Raw genomic sequence first — 17,762 nt, 5'->3', positions numbered from 1 at the left:
TGATTTATCTGCAGTTTTTTTTTTTTTTTTTTTTTACTTATGACTTGATTTCAAAGATATTTACTCCTGTTACAGTTGCTTCAAACACTATATCAACAACCACAGAGTTATTACAGAAACCCTCCTTCAACCTTCGTGTCCAGTAATAAATGGAGAACCTGCACGCAGCCTCCCCAGGCCTTTTTCTACTTCATATATACAGGTATATATTGATATATTTGGAGAGGTGTTTAAAAGCAGGTGATTTATTTGTCGTGTTGTCTCCTGAGGACCTGTCACACTGGAAACGACCACTGTGTGTGTGTGTGTGTGTGTGTGTGTGTGTGTGTGTGTGTGTGTGTGTGCTTTGTGTAACTGTAACTTGGAGGATTACTCGTCATAACGCAATCCAGTGAGCATGCTCAGTCAGCTTTTACAGCTGTTCGTCTCCTTCTGATTCTCATGGTTTTAATAAACTCCCTCCAGTTTCTGATTGAGTAAAATGTTAGTTTCTTCTTTTTTTTTTAAATCCTCTGACGAGATATTTTCCTTTTCTATTTAAAGTATACGAATGTATTGTGAACGCAGAGTCACAGACTATTTTCCTGACAAATGCTTTTAATGTATTGGAGATAAAAGTGATATCAAATAAATTGCTGTATTAAAAAAAGTGTGTTTTCCTTTTTTGAACTTGTGAACCCAGCGACCTCTGGGTCGTGAGTGTGTGTGTGTGTGTGTGTGTGTGTGTGGAAACCTGAGGCAAACAGAAAGACACCTAGTAATCCTGACAGCAACGGCAGACGGATGGACTGATCTTGAAATAGAAATCATGTCTGATATAAAAACCTCAATTTTTCACAATGTCAAGATTACATTTTTTTCGTTAACCAGACAACAGCATGAAGAGGCAGACTGAACAAACCAAGCAGGGAGTCGGTTTCAGGAACGTTTTTGGTATGTTTTTTAATAAATTAACGTTCATTCAAAATACAGTGCCAAAGGAGTATGATGCAGCCAAACATGCTAGTAAGGTTTGTCATGAAGCACCTGTGCTCATGTTTTCTTTTTTTTTTTTTTTCTTGTTTAAAAGGTAGGAGGAAGACCCTGTCCCTCCCCAGCCCCGCCTGCCCCCGCCTCCCCGGGCCCGCCCTCTCCTCTCACAACCAATCAGCAGCAAGAATCCTCAATATTCAATCGGAAAGAAAAAGAAAAGGTGAGATAGGAAAAATGGAGATCTAGCCACAATCACACTACAGTAATGTCTGATATTAAATAAAAAAAAAAAAAAAGACACTAATACAAAATAGACCTGGTTATTCTCCCCCACACTAAAACACTCGTCTTTTTAACATATGAAAAATAGATATCTTATTATATTCATATATATATTTCAGCAGCTTGGAAATGAAAACAAAACAAAAAAAATTACATGAGCCTGAAAGTTGTGTACTGCGAGGTGTGTGTGTGTGTGTGTGTGTGTGTGAGAGAGGCGTAGACTGACGGCTGTGTGGAAGATCTGCGTGCTCACAGACTGGGAGGGGAGGACGACGGGGTGGAGGGGTGGAGGGGGGGGGGCAGGGGGCGACCGGACCTGCAGTCTGCCCCCTTTCCCACACCCGCAGCACCTCCTCCGACCCCCCCTCCCCCGGTCCGCAGAGCGTCCGCAGGGTCCTTTGGAGGAAACCAACGATCCCGACCGGAAAGGAATACTCCACAAAAACACCTCAGCTTCCCAACACTCCAATACTGATCAATCATCTGGTTTTTATATTGTATAAACTCCTAAAAGTTAGCGTTTACGTAGCCATGTGTCTCACCAAGGGACACTGAATGAACAGGGAAAGATGGGATTGAACCCACTGCACCACCAGTACCGTTCTCGTTTCACGTCTTAGTTACTCTAAAATTCTCAACAAAGTCAAATCAGATTTCTTTAAATGGATTTTTGCATCACACTCATAATTTCTGGAATATTTCATTAAATTTTGTGTAACTGAGGTTCATTGTTCTTCCAAGGACACTTAAACAAATGGACCGGATCAGATGGGGAATCGAACCAACAACTGAGACGACCTACATCTGATAGGTCACTCATTAACTCAGGCTGCTGAGTAAATTATGGATCTTGATTGCGATCTCATCTTGAAAATATCTCTAAATAAGGTTCACAATATTTGTCACCAACACAGAGCTTGATTGCAAAAGTGAGAAATTTTGATTTCAGCTCTCCGTTTATTGCCGACTCAAACGCAAAATGATTCCCTTTATTTGCACAATCTCGGGTGACTTCAATTTACTGACCAACAATATGAAACCACTTCATCGCACTGATAATACAAGTTTTCAAGCTCTCAAGTTGACATTTTGTTGATCAACAGTCTGAAACAACATCGTCTTTTTAAAAGCCACAATCTTCTAACTTAAAACTTTTATTTGAAAACATTCCAGGATATTGAAAATTGATTGTGAAACTCCGTCTTAGCATAACGGCAAAACCACTTTGCTCCACTAGATGGTGTAGTGAGTCTTGCCATCGTTCCTCATTGTGAACACTAGTAAACAAAATTACAAAAAATTGAAACCTCAGACAATTGTAACATCAGAAATAAAGAACTACACCTTTGTGGATCAAATGTAAACTGTGAACAACACCGAAATGTTCTGGGAAAAAAACAAAAAACAGTGAAGAAAAAAAAAAAGGTGAAAATTGTAAGAACCTCAGAGATTTTAAGCCACTCTTATAATAAATCTCTGGTGTCAGCTTCCTAAATGCAAACTTCAGCTATTTAACCAAACGTGTTCAAACGACCTCACCTGAACGCCTGATATACTTTACAGTTTTATTTGACCTTTTACCTTTCAGGAGATAAAGTGAGTAGAAGTGTAAAAATGGAGCTGTGGCGACTCAAACCCACAGATTTATGAGGATTACACACAACCCAGGTTTTTTTGTGGAGTATTCCTTGAATGAGAAACGACAAGAAGTGGAGGAGGAGAGGAGGGGAAGAGAGAGAGAGAGAAGCCACAACCTGAAGGGAAAAAGAGAGGAGGGCTAGGGGATTTTGGTACAGTTGCCATTGTCATTTAACGAGAGTGCATCATCATCATCATCATCTCAAAATCAGCTGATGTTCAGATTATCACATTGTAAGAAACAGTATGACAGACGCAATGATATCTAACAGAAGAACAAACAGAAGGAACCAAGAACTGAAGAACTTCAGATTACTAATATTATTTGAGGGGCTTGTTTTTGTATCTGTTCACCAGTCTGGAGGACCCCCCCACCCCCGGCCCCCAAGCTGAGGCACCCCACTCCCCCTTCGTGTCCATCCCTCGGTCTCGGACTCGCTCGGCGAGGCGGGGGGAGGGGAGCGTCGGAGCTACGCTATGGGGAGCGTCATCACCAGCTCCCCGTCCATGTCGAACTCCTCCGCCCCGTCGGGGGAGAAGAGGTAGGTGGGGGGCTTCCAGGGGGACTCCTCCAGGCAGGAGGGGTACAGCTTGCCCACCGTGCAGCGGAAGTCCTTGCCCAGGTCCCAGAGCACGCGCTCCGACACGGGCTGCCGCAGGTACCAGCGGTCCAGCTCCACGTCGTACTGGTAGATGGCGTACTTGGCGCGCTCATTCATGTGGGTCTCGCGCATGAAGATGCACAGCGAGTTGAGCAGCACCACCGCCCGCACGCACGGGTCCGAGTAGCGCTTGGCGGGGATGTTGGCGGCCAGGCGCCACTCGTTCTTGTTGACGTCGTAGATCTCCACCGTGACGGAGGAGCCGTCGATGGTGCTGGTCGGCAGGCGGATGCCCGAGTTGCTGACCACGTGGAGGCCGCCGATGTAGAAGATGAGGTCCCCGAAGGCGGCGGCGGAGGCGAAGCAGCGGCTCGTCTTGCGCATGGCCATCTCCACCCAGGTGTCGGCTCGGGGGAAGTAACAGTACATCAGGTCGTGCGTCATCACGTAGATGCAGTCGTGCGCCACCACCGAGGTGCTCCAGTTCCAGGCGAAGGGCAGCGGGCTCATCATGCTCCACTCGTCTTTCTCGCAGTCGTAGCGTTCCACCGTGCGCTTGTTCAGCTCGCCGCCAACGTTGTCTCCTCCGATTGCATAGATGTAGCCCTCGCAGTAGACCAGCGAGGGCTTGATTCGGGCGCACAGCATGGGCGTCTTGGGCACCCAGGCGTTCTGCTGAGCGTCGAACCAGAAGAAGCTGTCCACCGAGCGGAAGACCGCCTGCAACTTGCTGCTTTTGCTGTGGTTGGCGATCGAGTTTTTGAGCGGGATCTGCCCGCCGGCGATGAACACGTCGTTGTCTGGGGTAACCAGAGTCCCCACCTTCTGCAGGTCACCCGGCGGGTTGCAGAGCTTGTACACTTTCTCGGCCTGCGGGCTGTAGCATACCACCGTCGTGGGCACAGACGTGGCCATGACGTAGCATTCGCCGTTCGTTTCCGACAAGGCCTCCATGAAGATTAGCATCTCCTCCTTCGTCATGCCCAAGCGCGGCTTGAAGAACTTGGGCATGGACTTGTAGAGGCCCTGCACCACCACAGACTTGTCATTGGGCGGCAGACCCTGGAACCAGGCGCGCTGCGTCACCTCGGACAGCGCGTCGATGCGGATCTGGCTGAGCACGGAGGACAGGTGCTGCGAGCGCGCCTCCATGTTGTACTCCAGCCACAGCATGGCCGCCTCGCGCACGGTCTCCTCCTTCTCCACGTTGAGGTTGTCGCTGCTCAGGATGTCTATGAGCAGCTCGTGGGAGAGCTGCAGGAAGGCCTCCTGTCGGTACACCACGGGGAACTTGTGCTCCACCATGCGCTTGGCGCTCTGCTTGAGCTCGCTGCAGCTGAACAGGTCGCCGATGCTCAGCATGCGGACGCAGTTCTCCGCATTGATCTTCTTCACCAGGTAGTCCCTGCACTGCAGCAACACGTCTTCCACCTGAGTGAGACAGAAGACCGCCGTCAGACAGACTCGGAGCGAGAAACACCATCGGGACGGCGCCTGATCGGCTGCAACATTCTCCTCCAGCAGGAGGACATCGCGAACTGTCAGGACTGACCTGCAGGAAACAAGCCGTCTCGTAGAGCGGCTCCACCGTGCTGTCGCTGATGGCCAGGTTGCCTGTGTAGGCGTAGGTGATGATGATCTGTAGCGTGGCCGGGTCCACGTTCCTCAGGTGGACGTGGGTCTGCTTGCTCTCGCTCAGGCCGCTCATGAACATCGCTCTGCAGGACAGGGAGGAAAAGAGCGATTCTCAGAGACGGTGCTGTGATTCACTGGAGCGTCTGCTCGGTTTTCAGGTCCAATTAAAAAGGCAACAGCAGGGTCCGGACACACTGGAAAATCCCTCATAGATCCAACAGTAAGTTCTAGCTTGACTTGAAGCGATAACGTCTCATCACTGACCCCTAAAATCTAACATTTAAAATGTTCTTTTAAAAAGAAAAGCTTTCCTCTCAGTTAATGTATACCAATAGGTCCAACAGCTTCTTCGTCGGCCTTTGATAGAAATCATCCCGCTCCTCTGATCACTTCTCCCTAAAATAAATCAACACGATGGTACAAATCTCTGCAGCAGTGTCAGCGAGTTCTGACTCCCATCTTGTTCTTTGTTTTTACCGTCCAAAGTTTTTCTTTCAAATAAACAGAGCCTCCTAATGACAGCTGGCCAGCAGCCAGACAGGCCGCAAAAACAGACAACGTTACCAAACGGAGGCCGGGTACCTGTAATTGGCTGCTGCCGGAGTCCATTTCCCATCACGCTCCTGCTATTTTACGGCCACACTGGGAGCTCTCAAACTTCAGTGTGGCGATACGACACCGCGTCTTATGTGGAATTCAATGGGATATTTAATGCAGTCATTTCTCAACTTCTAACACAAGCTGTGCAGCCACAGATTTTTCTGATGGTTTCCGAGGTAACTCTTCAATTTAACTGCTCAAACATCAGCCGGTTGATTTCCAAACTTCCTCATATCATTAAATTCTCAGGTGATTAGAGGAGGGAGTTCTGCCTCATACGAATTATAATCATTGTATAACTTAATGCATTTCAAGGCGTACCATACATGTGCTCATTTTTTTTTTTTATGCATTTGTGATTCAGGAAAGCACTGAAATCATTTAAATCTACAGCTTTCTGCATCATTTTGAATATGGGCACTGCTTTTACAGTTCTATAATTGGTACTGAGAAAAATAACTTTATAGGTTTTATAGATTATAAAGGGAAAAGTTTCTATGAATGCCATTGATATTACTGCATGAATAACTACCTTCTGGATAATTTATTGAAGTAAAAAATAAAATACTGCTTTCCATGATATCATTTTTTAAATATCTGTGAGTGAATAGCCTCTGTTAGGCTATTTATATACATCAGTGAAGAAAACTGTTAAATCTCACACTTGGAGGTATTTTTAGGTTTAGGAGCTAATAAATGAAAAGTAGTTTTTGTGGAAAATGAACAAATTATAAAGAAGTTGAAAACAATGTTTTTGTAAGTTGATGGGAGGAGAGGGTTCTTGTTTTAGACAACTGTCACGCTTGAAAGGTGAATTTGAAAACATTTTTGCTTCATAAGTTGGCAGAAATTTAAAGTTAACCCACTGCTTTATGACCATATTGCCTCTATAGGTGGTATTTTTCATTATGAGGGAAAAAGCTTACAAAATATTGCAGGACAAATTAAAACTTTATGCAAAGCTTGTATTTTCTCACCTGATTGACAGTCTTTCCACACGTTTTATTTCATTTTACTCCCAAACTTTTAAATGAATTTTTGATGGTTTTACAGAAACTTAAGTATGTGGAGGTTTGTTTTTTTTAATTGCCTATACTTTTAGGATTGCTTTAATAGATGTAATTTCTGCTGAATAATTTGCAAAACAAGTCAATGATATATGCTATATAATTTTATCATCATTTAAATGGATCTTCTTTAATAAATCCACCAAACAGCGGATAGGTTTTTTTGCAGACATTTCTCATTCCATCAGTTTCCCGCACCCGTTACCTGAGCCTCACCCAAAGCAACAAGTACAGCTGGTCTCCATCCCAACAAGTTTTCTTGGGTAACAATCACTCCTAATTGAGTGCAAACTGAACGCTTTATGCTGGTAAAACAAGACAGTTACGAGTGCGTTTACACTTGTGGCTTGTTGTTTTTCTAGTCCAGACCAAAGCAACAACTGAATAAATGAAGGTCTCATTTTAAGACTGGCATTTTTACAATTTGAGCAGGAGTTGCATAATGAGGCAGAACATCCACAATAAATGCTGTGTCCTGGGGTAAAGGCCTCAGAGAGCATTTCTGCCAACCAGGAGCTTTTAAAATGTATGAAAGAGTCCAAACCGCAGCAGGAATCCTGCCATTGTATACACAGAATTATGATTCACACATCTGTCACATCCTGTGCTCAGCTGGTGGAGACACAGAGATTAAATCTTATTTCACTTCTGAGACCACAAAGAGTTTGTGAGGAAATTGTAAAGTCAGTTAGCTAATAGAAGGTTTACACAGCATAAATATACCACCAAGAAGAGAGCTAAGGTTTGACCATTTAAACCAGGGGTCTGTAGCATGTGTCTGTTTTCACAGAGCTTTCACCAAATCATACCTACAGAAACATTTTTCAGAGTCATTTCCAAAATGATCTTTTTATCTCTTTGATAAAAAAGGCTTTAAAACATACTGAAATGACTGCGATGTCTAAAAATAATAAATTTCTGGGGGGTGATTACATTGTCCTTCATTCCTGCGGTTATAAGACTAAAACACCAGCCGTTAACTAATGCCTTGCTGTGTTTTGGTTCAGTTAATCCTTTCTGTACTTATTAGTTACATTAAGCTTGTACAAATTAAAGTTTAGAATTAATAACTTTATTCTGTGTGGTGCATTATTTAAAGAAATTTCCCTCTGGGATTAATAAAGTATTTCAATTCTAAAATGTCAAAGTGTCTGAAAAATGAAGAAAGTGAAGCATGAAATTGCTAAAACTAGGTACAAAAACTGCTGAGAATGTAATGAAATGCTTACCATCCTCAATTGTAATTGAAAATTCATAAATACAACATAAATACATCAAAACTACTGTACATATGAAACTTTAGAAGCTGTTTTGACCTCATTTTAAAGGTTAAACTATTTTTATGACTGAGTACATTTCATTTGGTGAAAAAAAAAAAACCCAACATTTTTTCTGTTATGAAGGTTGTCGACATCTGACTTAGTGTGATCCGATTTAAACTTTTGTGAATTGAGTATAACTTATGGATCGGCTTTTCACAGACGTCCAACTTCTACAACGTCAACTTCTTCCCTGCAAACTGTACTGTTCCCAAGCTCAGAGCAAAGCCTCGGGCTCCCTGTGACCTCTGGTGCCCTACACTATAGGATGGGAAACGCGGGTAAAATGCACCTCACTGGACAAAAAAAAAAAAAAAACTGAAAAAAATGTAAATATTTAGGTCTTCTTTTGCAACCATTTTTGGCTACATTACTGAGAATCTTCAATCTTGAAAGGAAGTCTTTCTGCTCTTCACAATTCTGTCGCTAAATTAACTGATTTGCCCCAACAAACAAATATTTAACGGTAATTTGTCTGCAGAATGGCTCTGCCCCCTGAATGGGGGGATTTTGGGGTGTGTGTGTTGATCACAGCAGGGGCGAAACCTGCCAGCCTGTGTTATGTAACCCTGCAGGCAAACCCCCTTCACCCCTGTCCTCCTCCTCCTCTCCCCCTCTTTCTTCCTCTTCATCTCTCACCAAGACCTACGTGACCAGACTTTCCCCTGCAATACCCCCTCTCCCTTCCTCCCTCCTCGCAGACACGAGGTGGACGGAGAGGCGGCAGGGAAAGGAGGAGCAGTTCAGAGGAAGCGCTGCGACACCTCTAAACCCTGAAGGGGAAATGCTTTGCATGTTCACACCAGATAACGAGCGTGTGGGAAACGGGGGGAGGCTTCGAGTTGTTGGGACGCTTTCTTGGTATGCATCAGTGTGTGTAACTGGAGGACGGGGAAGAGGGGAAGGGGGGGCGGGGGGGTAGCTGGCGCGTTCAGATGCAGCATGAGCTCCTGTCATGTACAGATGGACTCTTCCCAGACTGGAGGAGGCTGCTGCTGCTGCTGGTGTCATATCCACTGCAGTGCACGCACTTCATTATGCAATGTTGTGCACGCAAATGTGGCCTCCCCGGGGGCCTGGAGGGAGAGGTCTGTGGGACTGCACGTTAGAGACACTTCATCTTTATCAGACGGAAGGGACGATTCCTGCGGGACACGTCATCCTCCACATGAAGAGCAGGTAACACTTGCTCTACAACGTGCTGTATTATTCATTGTAACCGTAGAAGAGAAGCACTTCCAGCCGTAAACGGCCCGCATAATGACAGCGTCCCTACACCTCCTCGCTCAATACACAGACACAAAACATGATTCACAATGGGCCCGGGGTCGTCCCGTTCCGTGCACTCACCTGAAATAGGAGCTACAAGTAGCCAGGACCATCTTGTGACAGGGGAACTCGGTGTCCTCCACCAGCAGCACCACGTCCGTCAGTAACTTCTGCTCGTAGAAAAACTTGAGCTGCTCCAGCAGGGAGACAGCGTAGTCCGTGTTGACCGGCCTGCGCTCACTGAGATCCGACATGGTTGCATCCCATGAATCGCGCCCCAGTTTTGAAAAGTCACACGGCCGGCAGAACCGGACTCAAGCCAACCAGGAGAAATAAAAACAAAAACAGGAGCACTCCTGAAGACTGGAGGGTGAAGGGGGGGGGGGGTTGGGAACGGGAAGGCGTGTGCAACACCTCCACCGGCCTGCGTGGAGGTGCTCGACGATGCGGGGACAGATGTTTGCCGCTCCTTCTGCTGAAAAGTAGAGGAGTCCTGGGGTGAGGTGAGGTACAGTGCTGGTTCCCTCTGGTGAGTCCTTTCTTATCTGTTGTCTGAGGTCATGCAGTGAGGCACCAGGGACCGGAGGTAGAGAGAGAGAGCGAGAGAGAGAGGGCGCGACGAGCTGCCGCAAAACTGCTACATCAGTGCTTGTCTGAAAAACACAAGAGAACAGAAAAAAAAAAAAACGAAAAAAGAGCAGCAGTGAGAGGAGGAATTACAGACACCAGCTATCTGTTCATTCTGTTTTACTTCAGTATGATTTAAGCTGTCAAAGCTGAAAGTTTTAACAGGACTTCACAACAGTTCCAAGAGGAAAAGGGGTTCCATCTATCGAAAACAGAAGCAGGACTGATTGTTCCTCCACAGAGATGAACCGCTGGTTTTCAGGTGAATGGTAACAAGTCTTTTCTTCCCCACAGATGAACACAGGGCTGTTCTTGTAGCTAACAGTCTGGGTTAGGCATGTAATATGTGGCTGCTTAATAGAAAGTCGGCAATGGGAATCTGAAAGGAAGTGGCTATCAAGTCACATTACAACACTGAGATGGTCGCTGAAACCGGGAACTCAGTAGTTACCAGTTCTTCCAATGTTTCAACTGGGAAAATGTATTAAGACTAACTCATGGCTCCATGTAAGTCAATACATAGAATATAAAATTAATATTACCAATAAACATCTCCACTGTAAAAAAGGATATACTTTTGGTTTTGTATTTACATTTGCAGGCTAGGTTCATAAAGTCTGGATATTTTCAACTTTCCTCAAAATTGCTGCTACAGGCATCTTAATCAACGAAGGACAAGGTTACAGTTCCTGAAGATAAAACACGGCCAAGAATCACTTCATGACTATTTCCATGAAATACAAGAATCTCTTTCAACAAAGTACAAGACGCAATTCAAAATAATCTACAAAAGCTGAATAAAATAATGTCCTCATCATGTCATGTGATACAATCAGTTAAAAATCAAACAAATTCAACATTGTGTAATGCTGCATTTAGCCAGGACTTCCATGCCACACAAGATCAGATCTGTTGGATATTGATAGGGACGACCACCCGACATGACCTCAGATCTGGTGTCATTTTGTTTACTTTAACACTTCTGTTGTTAACATGCAACGAGACAGCTGTGAACCTCGGATTCAGGACATCTTAGAAAAGGAGACTGCCACTAAAGATTACATCCCTCTGTCAAATGGTGCAATAGACAGTGAAATGACAAGTCAAAGAACAGGGGGGAGGACAGCAAAGAGACAAAACTGCCTGAAAAGTTTAACCACCACTAGACAAAACTATCAGACTGAATGGAATACAGAAATGTACAGCTATCAAAAGAAAGAAGTAAACCGAGCCCCCCAATCTCCTCTCCATGATCCCGAGAGCCAAGACTGCACCCCGCCCTGCGATGCCCAAGCACAAATGAATAGCCCAAAGCTCGGCCACATATCTACAAGATCTCACTAAAGAGTAACAGGGAACATCTAAAATGGACAAAAACAGTGATTTGATTTATATCCTGACATATGGTCTAATATGCAAAAAAATAATTGTGATATGTTTGTTTTCCTCACATCGCCCAGTCTTAGTGGACAGTTTGGATGTGTGAGGATTTTAGAAAGTTTGAAAAGGCTGAAAATATCTGACACCTTCGGAAGGCGCTTTTAGAATGTGTGAGTGTTAGAATGTGTGGCAGTTTTGAAATGTTTGACAGCTTTAAAATGCATGATACATACTAAGTGACCACAATGAAAGATGAAATGATTCTGATGAAAGGTTAGGGGCCCTTCCACATGTCTGTGCACAGGGGGCCGCTGTCTCATAATCCGCCCATGATAGTAGATGGATGTTTGCGTGTCATTGTTCATTAGATAACGAAAGTTACTAAACAACACAATCTCTAGTTAGCGTCTGACATCGTACTCATCCTTACATTCTGGTAACTGGTGGGTCAACCATGCGTAAAGGTTGATGTTTAGATCATGACCATCGTGGTAAGCCCAGCTTGATGCTGGCTAGCCTCCGTTAGCGCTATACCGTTACCCAGCACGTCCAAAACAAACCCTGAGTGCTCTGTAATTCACGGCCTTGTGCAACACACTGCCTAACCCTCTACCGGCCTCCATAGAATCCTGACTAAAACACAGATTCAACCATGCTTAAGCTCCTCTTTGATTAGATTACAGTTAGCTTCGATCATTAGCGCACGTAGTGTTTGATTGCTACCCCGCGGTAAAGTAGCAAGTTTAGCTGTGCTTTGCTCCAGCTTCGGGGGTGTTAGCAGTCGGCCACCAAGGCGGCGACTTTCCTACAGTATCTTTAAAAAAGCAAATAGTACGGAATTGTCTTTTTCTGAGACATAGGGTTACTACAGAGGACGCAAATGGAACAATTAAACAGGAATGCGGTCATGCTGCTAGTAGCTAGGCTAACCGCTAACACAGCTAAATAAACGTAAGCTAAGCTAAACCCCCCACTTATCACGTAAACCACTTCAACAGCCAAAAATCCAAAGTGCTTACAGTAACCGCAGACAAGTTCCACAAGAAGGACCATCAAAGTGTTGTTGTTTTTCCCTCGGCAGAAGGCGTGAGGTAAACTCCCGTAACGGAGGAGAGACGGCGAAGACAAGAGTCGAAACGCCGAGCATCGAACAACCTCTCGGCGCATCACAAGCGCCCGAAAGACCAGAGGCCGAGGCAGGGGACTGCGCATGCGCGTCTACAAGGGCGGCCTGCGCAACAAAGCGAAGAGACAGCGATACCTGCAGGACAAATGGAGAAACTATAGTTCAACGATCATTTATGTTTCCATCGTTTCATTACGTCTTCCGCATTTTCTAAATCTTTCAACATTACTTGTTTCTGCTTTTCGCGTATATAAAATATCGAAGCTGACATGATTTCAGTTCTGTAAGAAATCCTTTGCCGCCCTCGAAGCTGGACATTACATTTCTCAAAATGCTGTCGATAACTTTTACTTTTACTACAACTGAAACTACTAGAAAGAAAGTATACTAGATTCCTCTTATAATCGCATTTATCTTAAAGCAAATATTAAAGACTTTGAACACTAATAATAATATAATATTCTTTTTATTGCTTAATTTTTAGTTCAAACCTTATTCTCGGTGTCAGCGTAGTGAGGGTGAACCTCTCCACCTGTGCGTCTTTATGCACTGCCGATTATTTGAGCGCCCACACCTGTTTCCCATTTCACTGATGAGCGGAGTGGCGTCCACGCTTTACTTTTTTCAGCAGAAGTTTCAAAGGCATGAGAAGCTCATCTTTAACGAGCATGAGCTCGGGGGAGTTTATTTAGTTGTTTTTCATCTTTTGTTTCATTTCATTTCTAATAGACTCAGCGGAAACACAGGGGACAATGGACGGTAAATATTGGAAATGTGTTTTCAGTTTGATGTCATGATGTGGCAGAGATTGACCACTTTTGTTTGTAGAAGCTGGAAACAAACCGCCACAGTCGTTGGGAAATGGGGCGCAGAGAAATCCTCACTCCAGACCGTTTTTCTACGTCCAGCCTCCGTCTCAGCCATATTACCTGTACCAGCACTGGGGGCTCAACAACCCCTACAGTCACTATGGAGTACACGGAGGTGAGCTTTTGCCACCTGTTTTAACACAAACAACGCTGGAACCGTGCAACCCAGTAATGTGAGGGAGCCATGAGCCCTCTTATAGTACACTTTGTAGAAATCAATTTGATCAGACTCACTTCAGTACAGATGACTCAGACAATCGCCTATTTGGTCTTTATTGGATTGTTCCAGTTTTGCAAAGTACTGAAACCAAACACTGAACAGTTTGACATGCATTCAAAATTTTAGCGTTGACGTGAAGTTCACCTGTGAAAGTTAAAATTCAGTTCAGGCTCATCCTGAAATTTCATCTGAAAGTTGAATATCCATAACTCTTTTGGAACTAGTGAATTAATGTGCAGAAGTGGGACAGTTTTGTTCTCCACCTGTTGACTACATTGAACCAGGATTTGTTTAAAAGCTGGTTCACCTCCACCTGTCAGCTTTAGAGCAGGATATCTTGGAGAGGTTTAAAAAAAGATTAGATTTCAGTTTATGAATTCTATCTGTGAGAATGTGACATGCAGTTTGAATGTACGCTACATAAAACCAGGATCAGTGTCTGAATCTGAAAATGTGAATCACAACCTGACATTAAAATTTTCTTTTTGTCTTCAGGTTACAACCTTGCTCGTCCCTGCATGTTTCCTTATCAGTACATGCAATATCCCGGCTTCGTGTTCCCACAAACTTCACTATACCCCCTGGATTACAGGCGCATATTCGAGCCTCGCTTCCACCCTCCGTGTGGCGACCCGCCTCGCACTCATCATCAGCAGCAGCCTCAACCTCATGGGCGTCGAGAAACGGCCTGTTCAGAGGCACAAACTGACCCCAGCGACGCCATAACCAAACTCATCGAGTGCCTGGATAAGATCCGAGCCACAGAGCGACAGCAGAGTGCCGCCCGGGACCGGGAGCTGGACTCTGGCGTTGCGTCCCAGTCCTCTGGGATGTTTTCTCCAGAAGAGAAGAAGAATGAAGCTCAGAGTGGGGTCCTGCCTCAAACGCCTCACGAAAGCCATTTGGAGACCCCGGTGGTGACCTACAGAGATGCCAGTGCAGCGGCGTTCGAATCCAGTCCATTGGTCTTAAACCCGGAGAGATGCTGGACTGCGGGACTGGAAGAGGAGCCGCCGCTCGACAGCTCCTCCGTCCATGAGGACATTCCCGAGCTGGAGCGCTCGATTGAAGAAGACATCATCCAGTTGGACACGGAAGTGGTCGCAGATGTCCAATCAGACATTGCTGTGACCAAACCAAGTATTCCCAAATGCGATGCTGGAAGGTCGGCGCAGTCGCTTTCCCTTACCTCCAGTCAGCCGGCGCCCACTGAAACAAAAAGCCATGACAAAGTCTCCAATGCAGAGTTTATGGCAGCATCGTTCGATGAAGTCAAATCAGATTGTGGATACCAGATCCTCAAGCTTCCACTTGACAGCATTTTAACCCCTGGATCTGCCGGAGCTGCCTGCATCCCCCCCAATGCTGGCCCTTACTACTACAACTACCTCTCCATGCAGACCACCCACGAGCGGATGAGCGTGCTCAGCCCATCTCTCGACGAGCTGTCCTCCAGAGATGAGATGTTTTCCACAGACCTGGATGATATGGATATCTTCCCCAAGCATGTCTACACAGGCCGCAGGCAGCCAGAAGCCACTGATGGACCCTCTCGCCAGGCCACGAAAGGGGAAGAGACACGACAAGGCTGGGTGCCGGCGTCAAAGAGGTCCATGTGTGCCTGCTGTGGGAAGCGTCTGTTGAAAGGGACGAGTCGGGTCAAATCCCACAGCTCCAAGATGTACCGGGATGATCCCGGAGACTCGGAGGATGAGAGCCGGTATGGAACAGGATGCGAGCAGCCGGCCAGAACGGTCATGAGGAAGCACACTGCCACAAGGAAGCCTCACAGCGTCCCTGCGAGACATGTCACCAAACCTTGGTATAAAAGAGCGCAGTACAAAGAGCTGCTGCCGGATCCTTCCAGCCAGGAGCGAATGCATGATGTCCGCAAGCAGCAGCAGCAGGAGGCGGTGGAGGGAGATCCTGCAGAGCAGGAGAGCGCCGAGCTGCAGTGCAGGACGTGTCAGGGTAAGTCTCAGGAGGATGCACGCCATTTTCATGTCCGTGGGGTGGCTTCATAGGAACATGCAGACAAATTTGTGAACTCGTTTGCAGACCGACACTGCACAGAGGATCTGACCACATCGGACCAGAGCAGGTGGGCCGACTGCGACTCCCTTCACAGGAGACAAGCCGGCGCTCTGCAGAGACAAGGTGATAGAAAAGTTAGAACGTTTAATGTTCCTGGTTTTCAGTTTCCAGTGATTGATCAGGGGTTTAACTTCCAAAATAAAGTTATTCATCATATTTAGCCATATTTATGTGTAGTCTGAATTCATGCACAAAAATGGTGATTTTTAGACTGATTTTGCTTGTGGGCAGATGTGAGCAGTCGGTGGAAAGTGATGTACAGGCCAAGAGATGAAGACGATGACGAGCGCTGGGAAAGAGGTTTGAGATTCAGTCACTTGTTCAACTAAACACTGCACTTCCACTTGGGTGTTTTTTTTTTTTTTTTTTGCAACATTAAAGACAAAAGAAGCAGTTTTCCATCAAACAAAATCTCTGGAGTCATATTAAACCTTAAGCTGTGTATAACAAGCTCATGATTTTTTTTGTTCATTACAGAACTGATATTTGAGTTCTCACAGAAATTAGCCAGTACACTTGTTTTGAGGTTTCAACTGTGCTCCCCTTACATATTTAACATCTTTTTTTTTCTTCTCCTGTTAGTCTCTTTGAGAGAACCAAGATAATGGCTTCCCATGTCTGATTTTTGAAGAATTCAGGTTGAACTGTATGTCAAAATTACTTTCACTTGTTGGTCCCACCCCCACATTGTATTTTTTTTAAAAAGAATATGCATTTTCTTCCTGCAGGTCCCCACACGATGGTGTAAATGTTCAGAGATGAAGAAGAGATTTGGAGCACTTGGTGAAAAGCACTGCACGTGGCCTCTTCATGGTGAAAATTTAAAAAAAAAAAAAAAAAAAGCTATTGGTAAAGGGTTTCTGCAGTTTCACAGCTTTGCACTAATCAGGATTGATGGATTTCACAAATTAACAAAATGGGCTGAAAAGTTGTGCAACTGATGGTGAACCACTGCTTGGGGCCAGTCCAATAAAATGTTGTCATTATTTAAGCTTGTGCTGTCTTTTCTTCTATTTGATTTGAGTAAAGTGCATCCAAAATGTTTTCCTCTGGCATAACTTGTATATCTCTCCATTCTGAACGATTTGAAGTAAGTTCTTGCTCATAGTTTACAGCCTGATTTCATGTTTTTTTTTTGTGATTTTGACAGAAACACCTCTGGACTCAAACATGTTTATTCCCCCCCCACACACGGTAATCTCACATTTCTGGAACTGAATCTGCAAAATTGCTGCTTCATCAGTTGAAGTCACTAATTGAAATATACTTTATTCCTCACTTGGGCAAATTAATATATGGCCATGTTGCATTTCTTGCATTGTGTGCATGATTGTTTTTAAACATGTTCCCAACACGTCTGTAAGCAAGTTTCTCACTTGGAAATGGTCCCAGTGACTTTAGTGAGCTCTAAACTTTCTGATAGATTTCTGCAAAATTAAAAATGGAAAGTGATGTTCATCACATAGGCCTATGTGGGAAAAACTTTTGAACAAGACACTAGATTTGATGTGGGAAAATTGGTTTTCTTAAGGGAATAAAACTTTTTGTTGCATACAGTGAAATTTGTTCTCTAAATTCAACCCATCTCTCACGGGCAGTGGGAAGTGACTGAAGGTCAAGGGCATGCAGGACCCACAGTGCGGCTTTGCAAGAATGACTGCATTATATTCTGCTCAATCAGTCCAATTAAGCACTTCTGAGTTTTGATAAGTTAATTTTTGAACTTTGTCCAGTCCATTGATTTTTCCCAAAATTTACTTGGGGTCACAATGGCAGTTTGGAAAGCAGGCACGTTTGTTCTCTTGTATATGTACTTCCCAGGTATATGTGAATGCGCTAAAATTGGGTGCATTTCACCTTGTTTGAAGTTGCTCGGTGACTTATGAATGTCCTGCAAGTTCCCGGTTTATTGGTCGGATGAATTTCACCCAGTGAAAAAGTTGACTTTCTTAATTCCTAGCTCATATTTGGAAATTAAACACAAGAAGGAAAAAAAACTCAAAAGAGAAAGCAACACAAAAAGTGGTCCATAAAACATTCTAAATAAACATCAAATATATTA

General features: G+C 44.7%; 2 protein-coding genes across 2 annotated transcripts; one reads left to right on the top strand and one right to left on the bottom strand.

Annotated features, from left to right (window-relative positions):
- Positions 1 to 3,271: 3,271 nt before the first annotated feature.
- On the bottom strand, positions 3,272 to 12,563 carry kbtbd2 (kelch repeat and BTB (POZ) domain containing 2). Its single transcript, XM_030099796.1, has 4 exons — positions 12,411 to 12,563; positions 9,466 to 10,037; positions 5,047 to 5,212; positions 3,272 to 4,925 (listed from the first exon to the last, which is right to left on the bottom strand). The coding sequence occupies exons 2-4, from the start codon at positions 9,636 to 9,638 to the stop codon at positions 3,363 to 3,365; spliced, it is 1,902 nt and encodes a 633-aa protein (XP_029955656.1). The 5' UTR covers positions 9,639 to 10,037; positions 12,411 to 12,563; the 3' UTR covers positions 3,272 to 3,362.
- Positions 12,564 to 13,269: 706 nt separating this feature from the next.
- On the top strand, positions 13,270 to 16,692 carry buc (bucky ball). Its single transcript, XM_030100059.1, has 7 exons — positions 13,270 to 13,276; positions 13,346 to 13,501; positions 14,102 to 15,577; positions 15,665 to 15,763; positions 15,932 to 16,000; positions 16,283 to 16,346; positions 16,429 to 16,692. The coding sequence occupies exons 1-6, from the start codon at positions 13,270 to 13,272 to the stop codon at positions 16,303 to 16,305; spliced, it is 1,830 nt and encodes a 609-aa protein (XP_029955919.1). The 3' UTR covers positions 16,306 to 16,346; positions 16,429 to 16,692.
- The last annotated feature ends 1,070 nt before the right edge of the window (positions 16,693 to 17,762 follow it).

Source organism: Salarias fasciatus, chromosome 9, assembly GCF_902148845.1.
Source record: "Salarias fasciatus chromosome 9, fSalaFa1.1, whole genome shotgun sequence".
NCBI classification, from domain to species: Eukaryota; Metazoa; Chordata; class Actinopteri; order Blenniiformes; family Blenniidae; genus Salarias; species Salarias fasciatus.
This window is presented reverse-complemented; position numbering and strand designations above follow the sequence as displayed.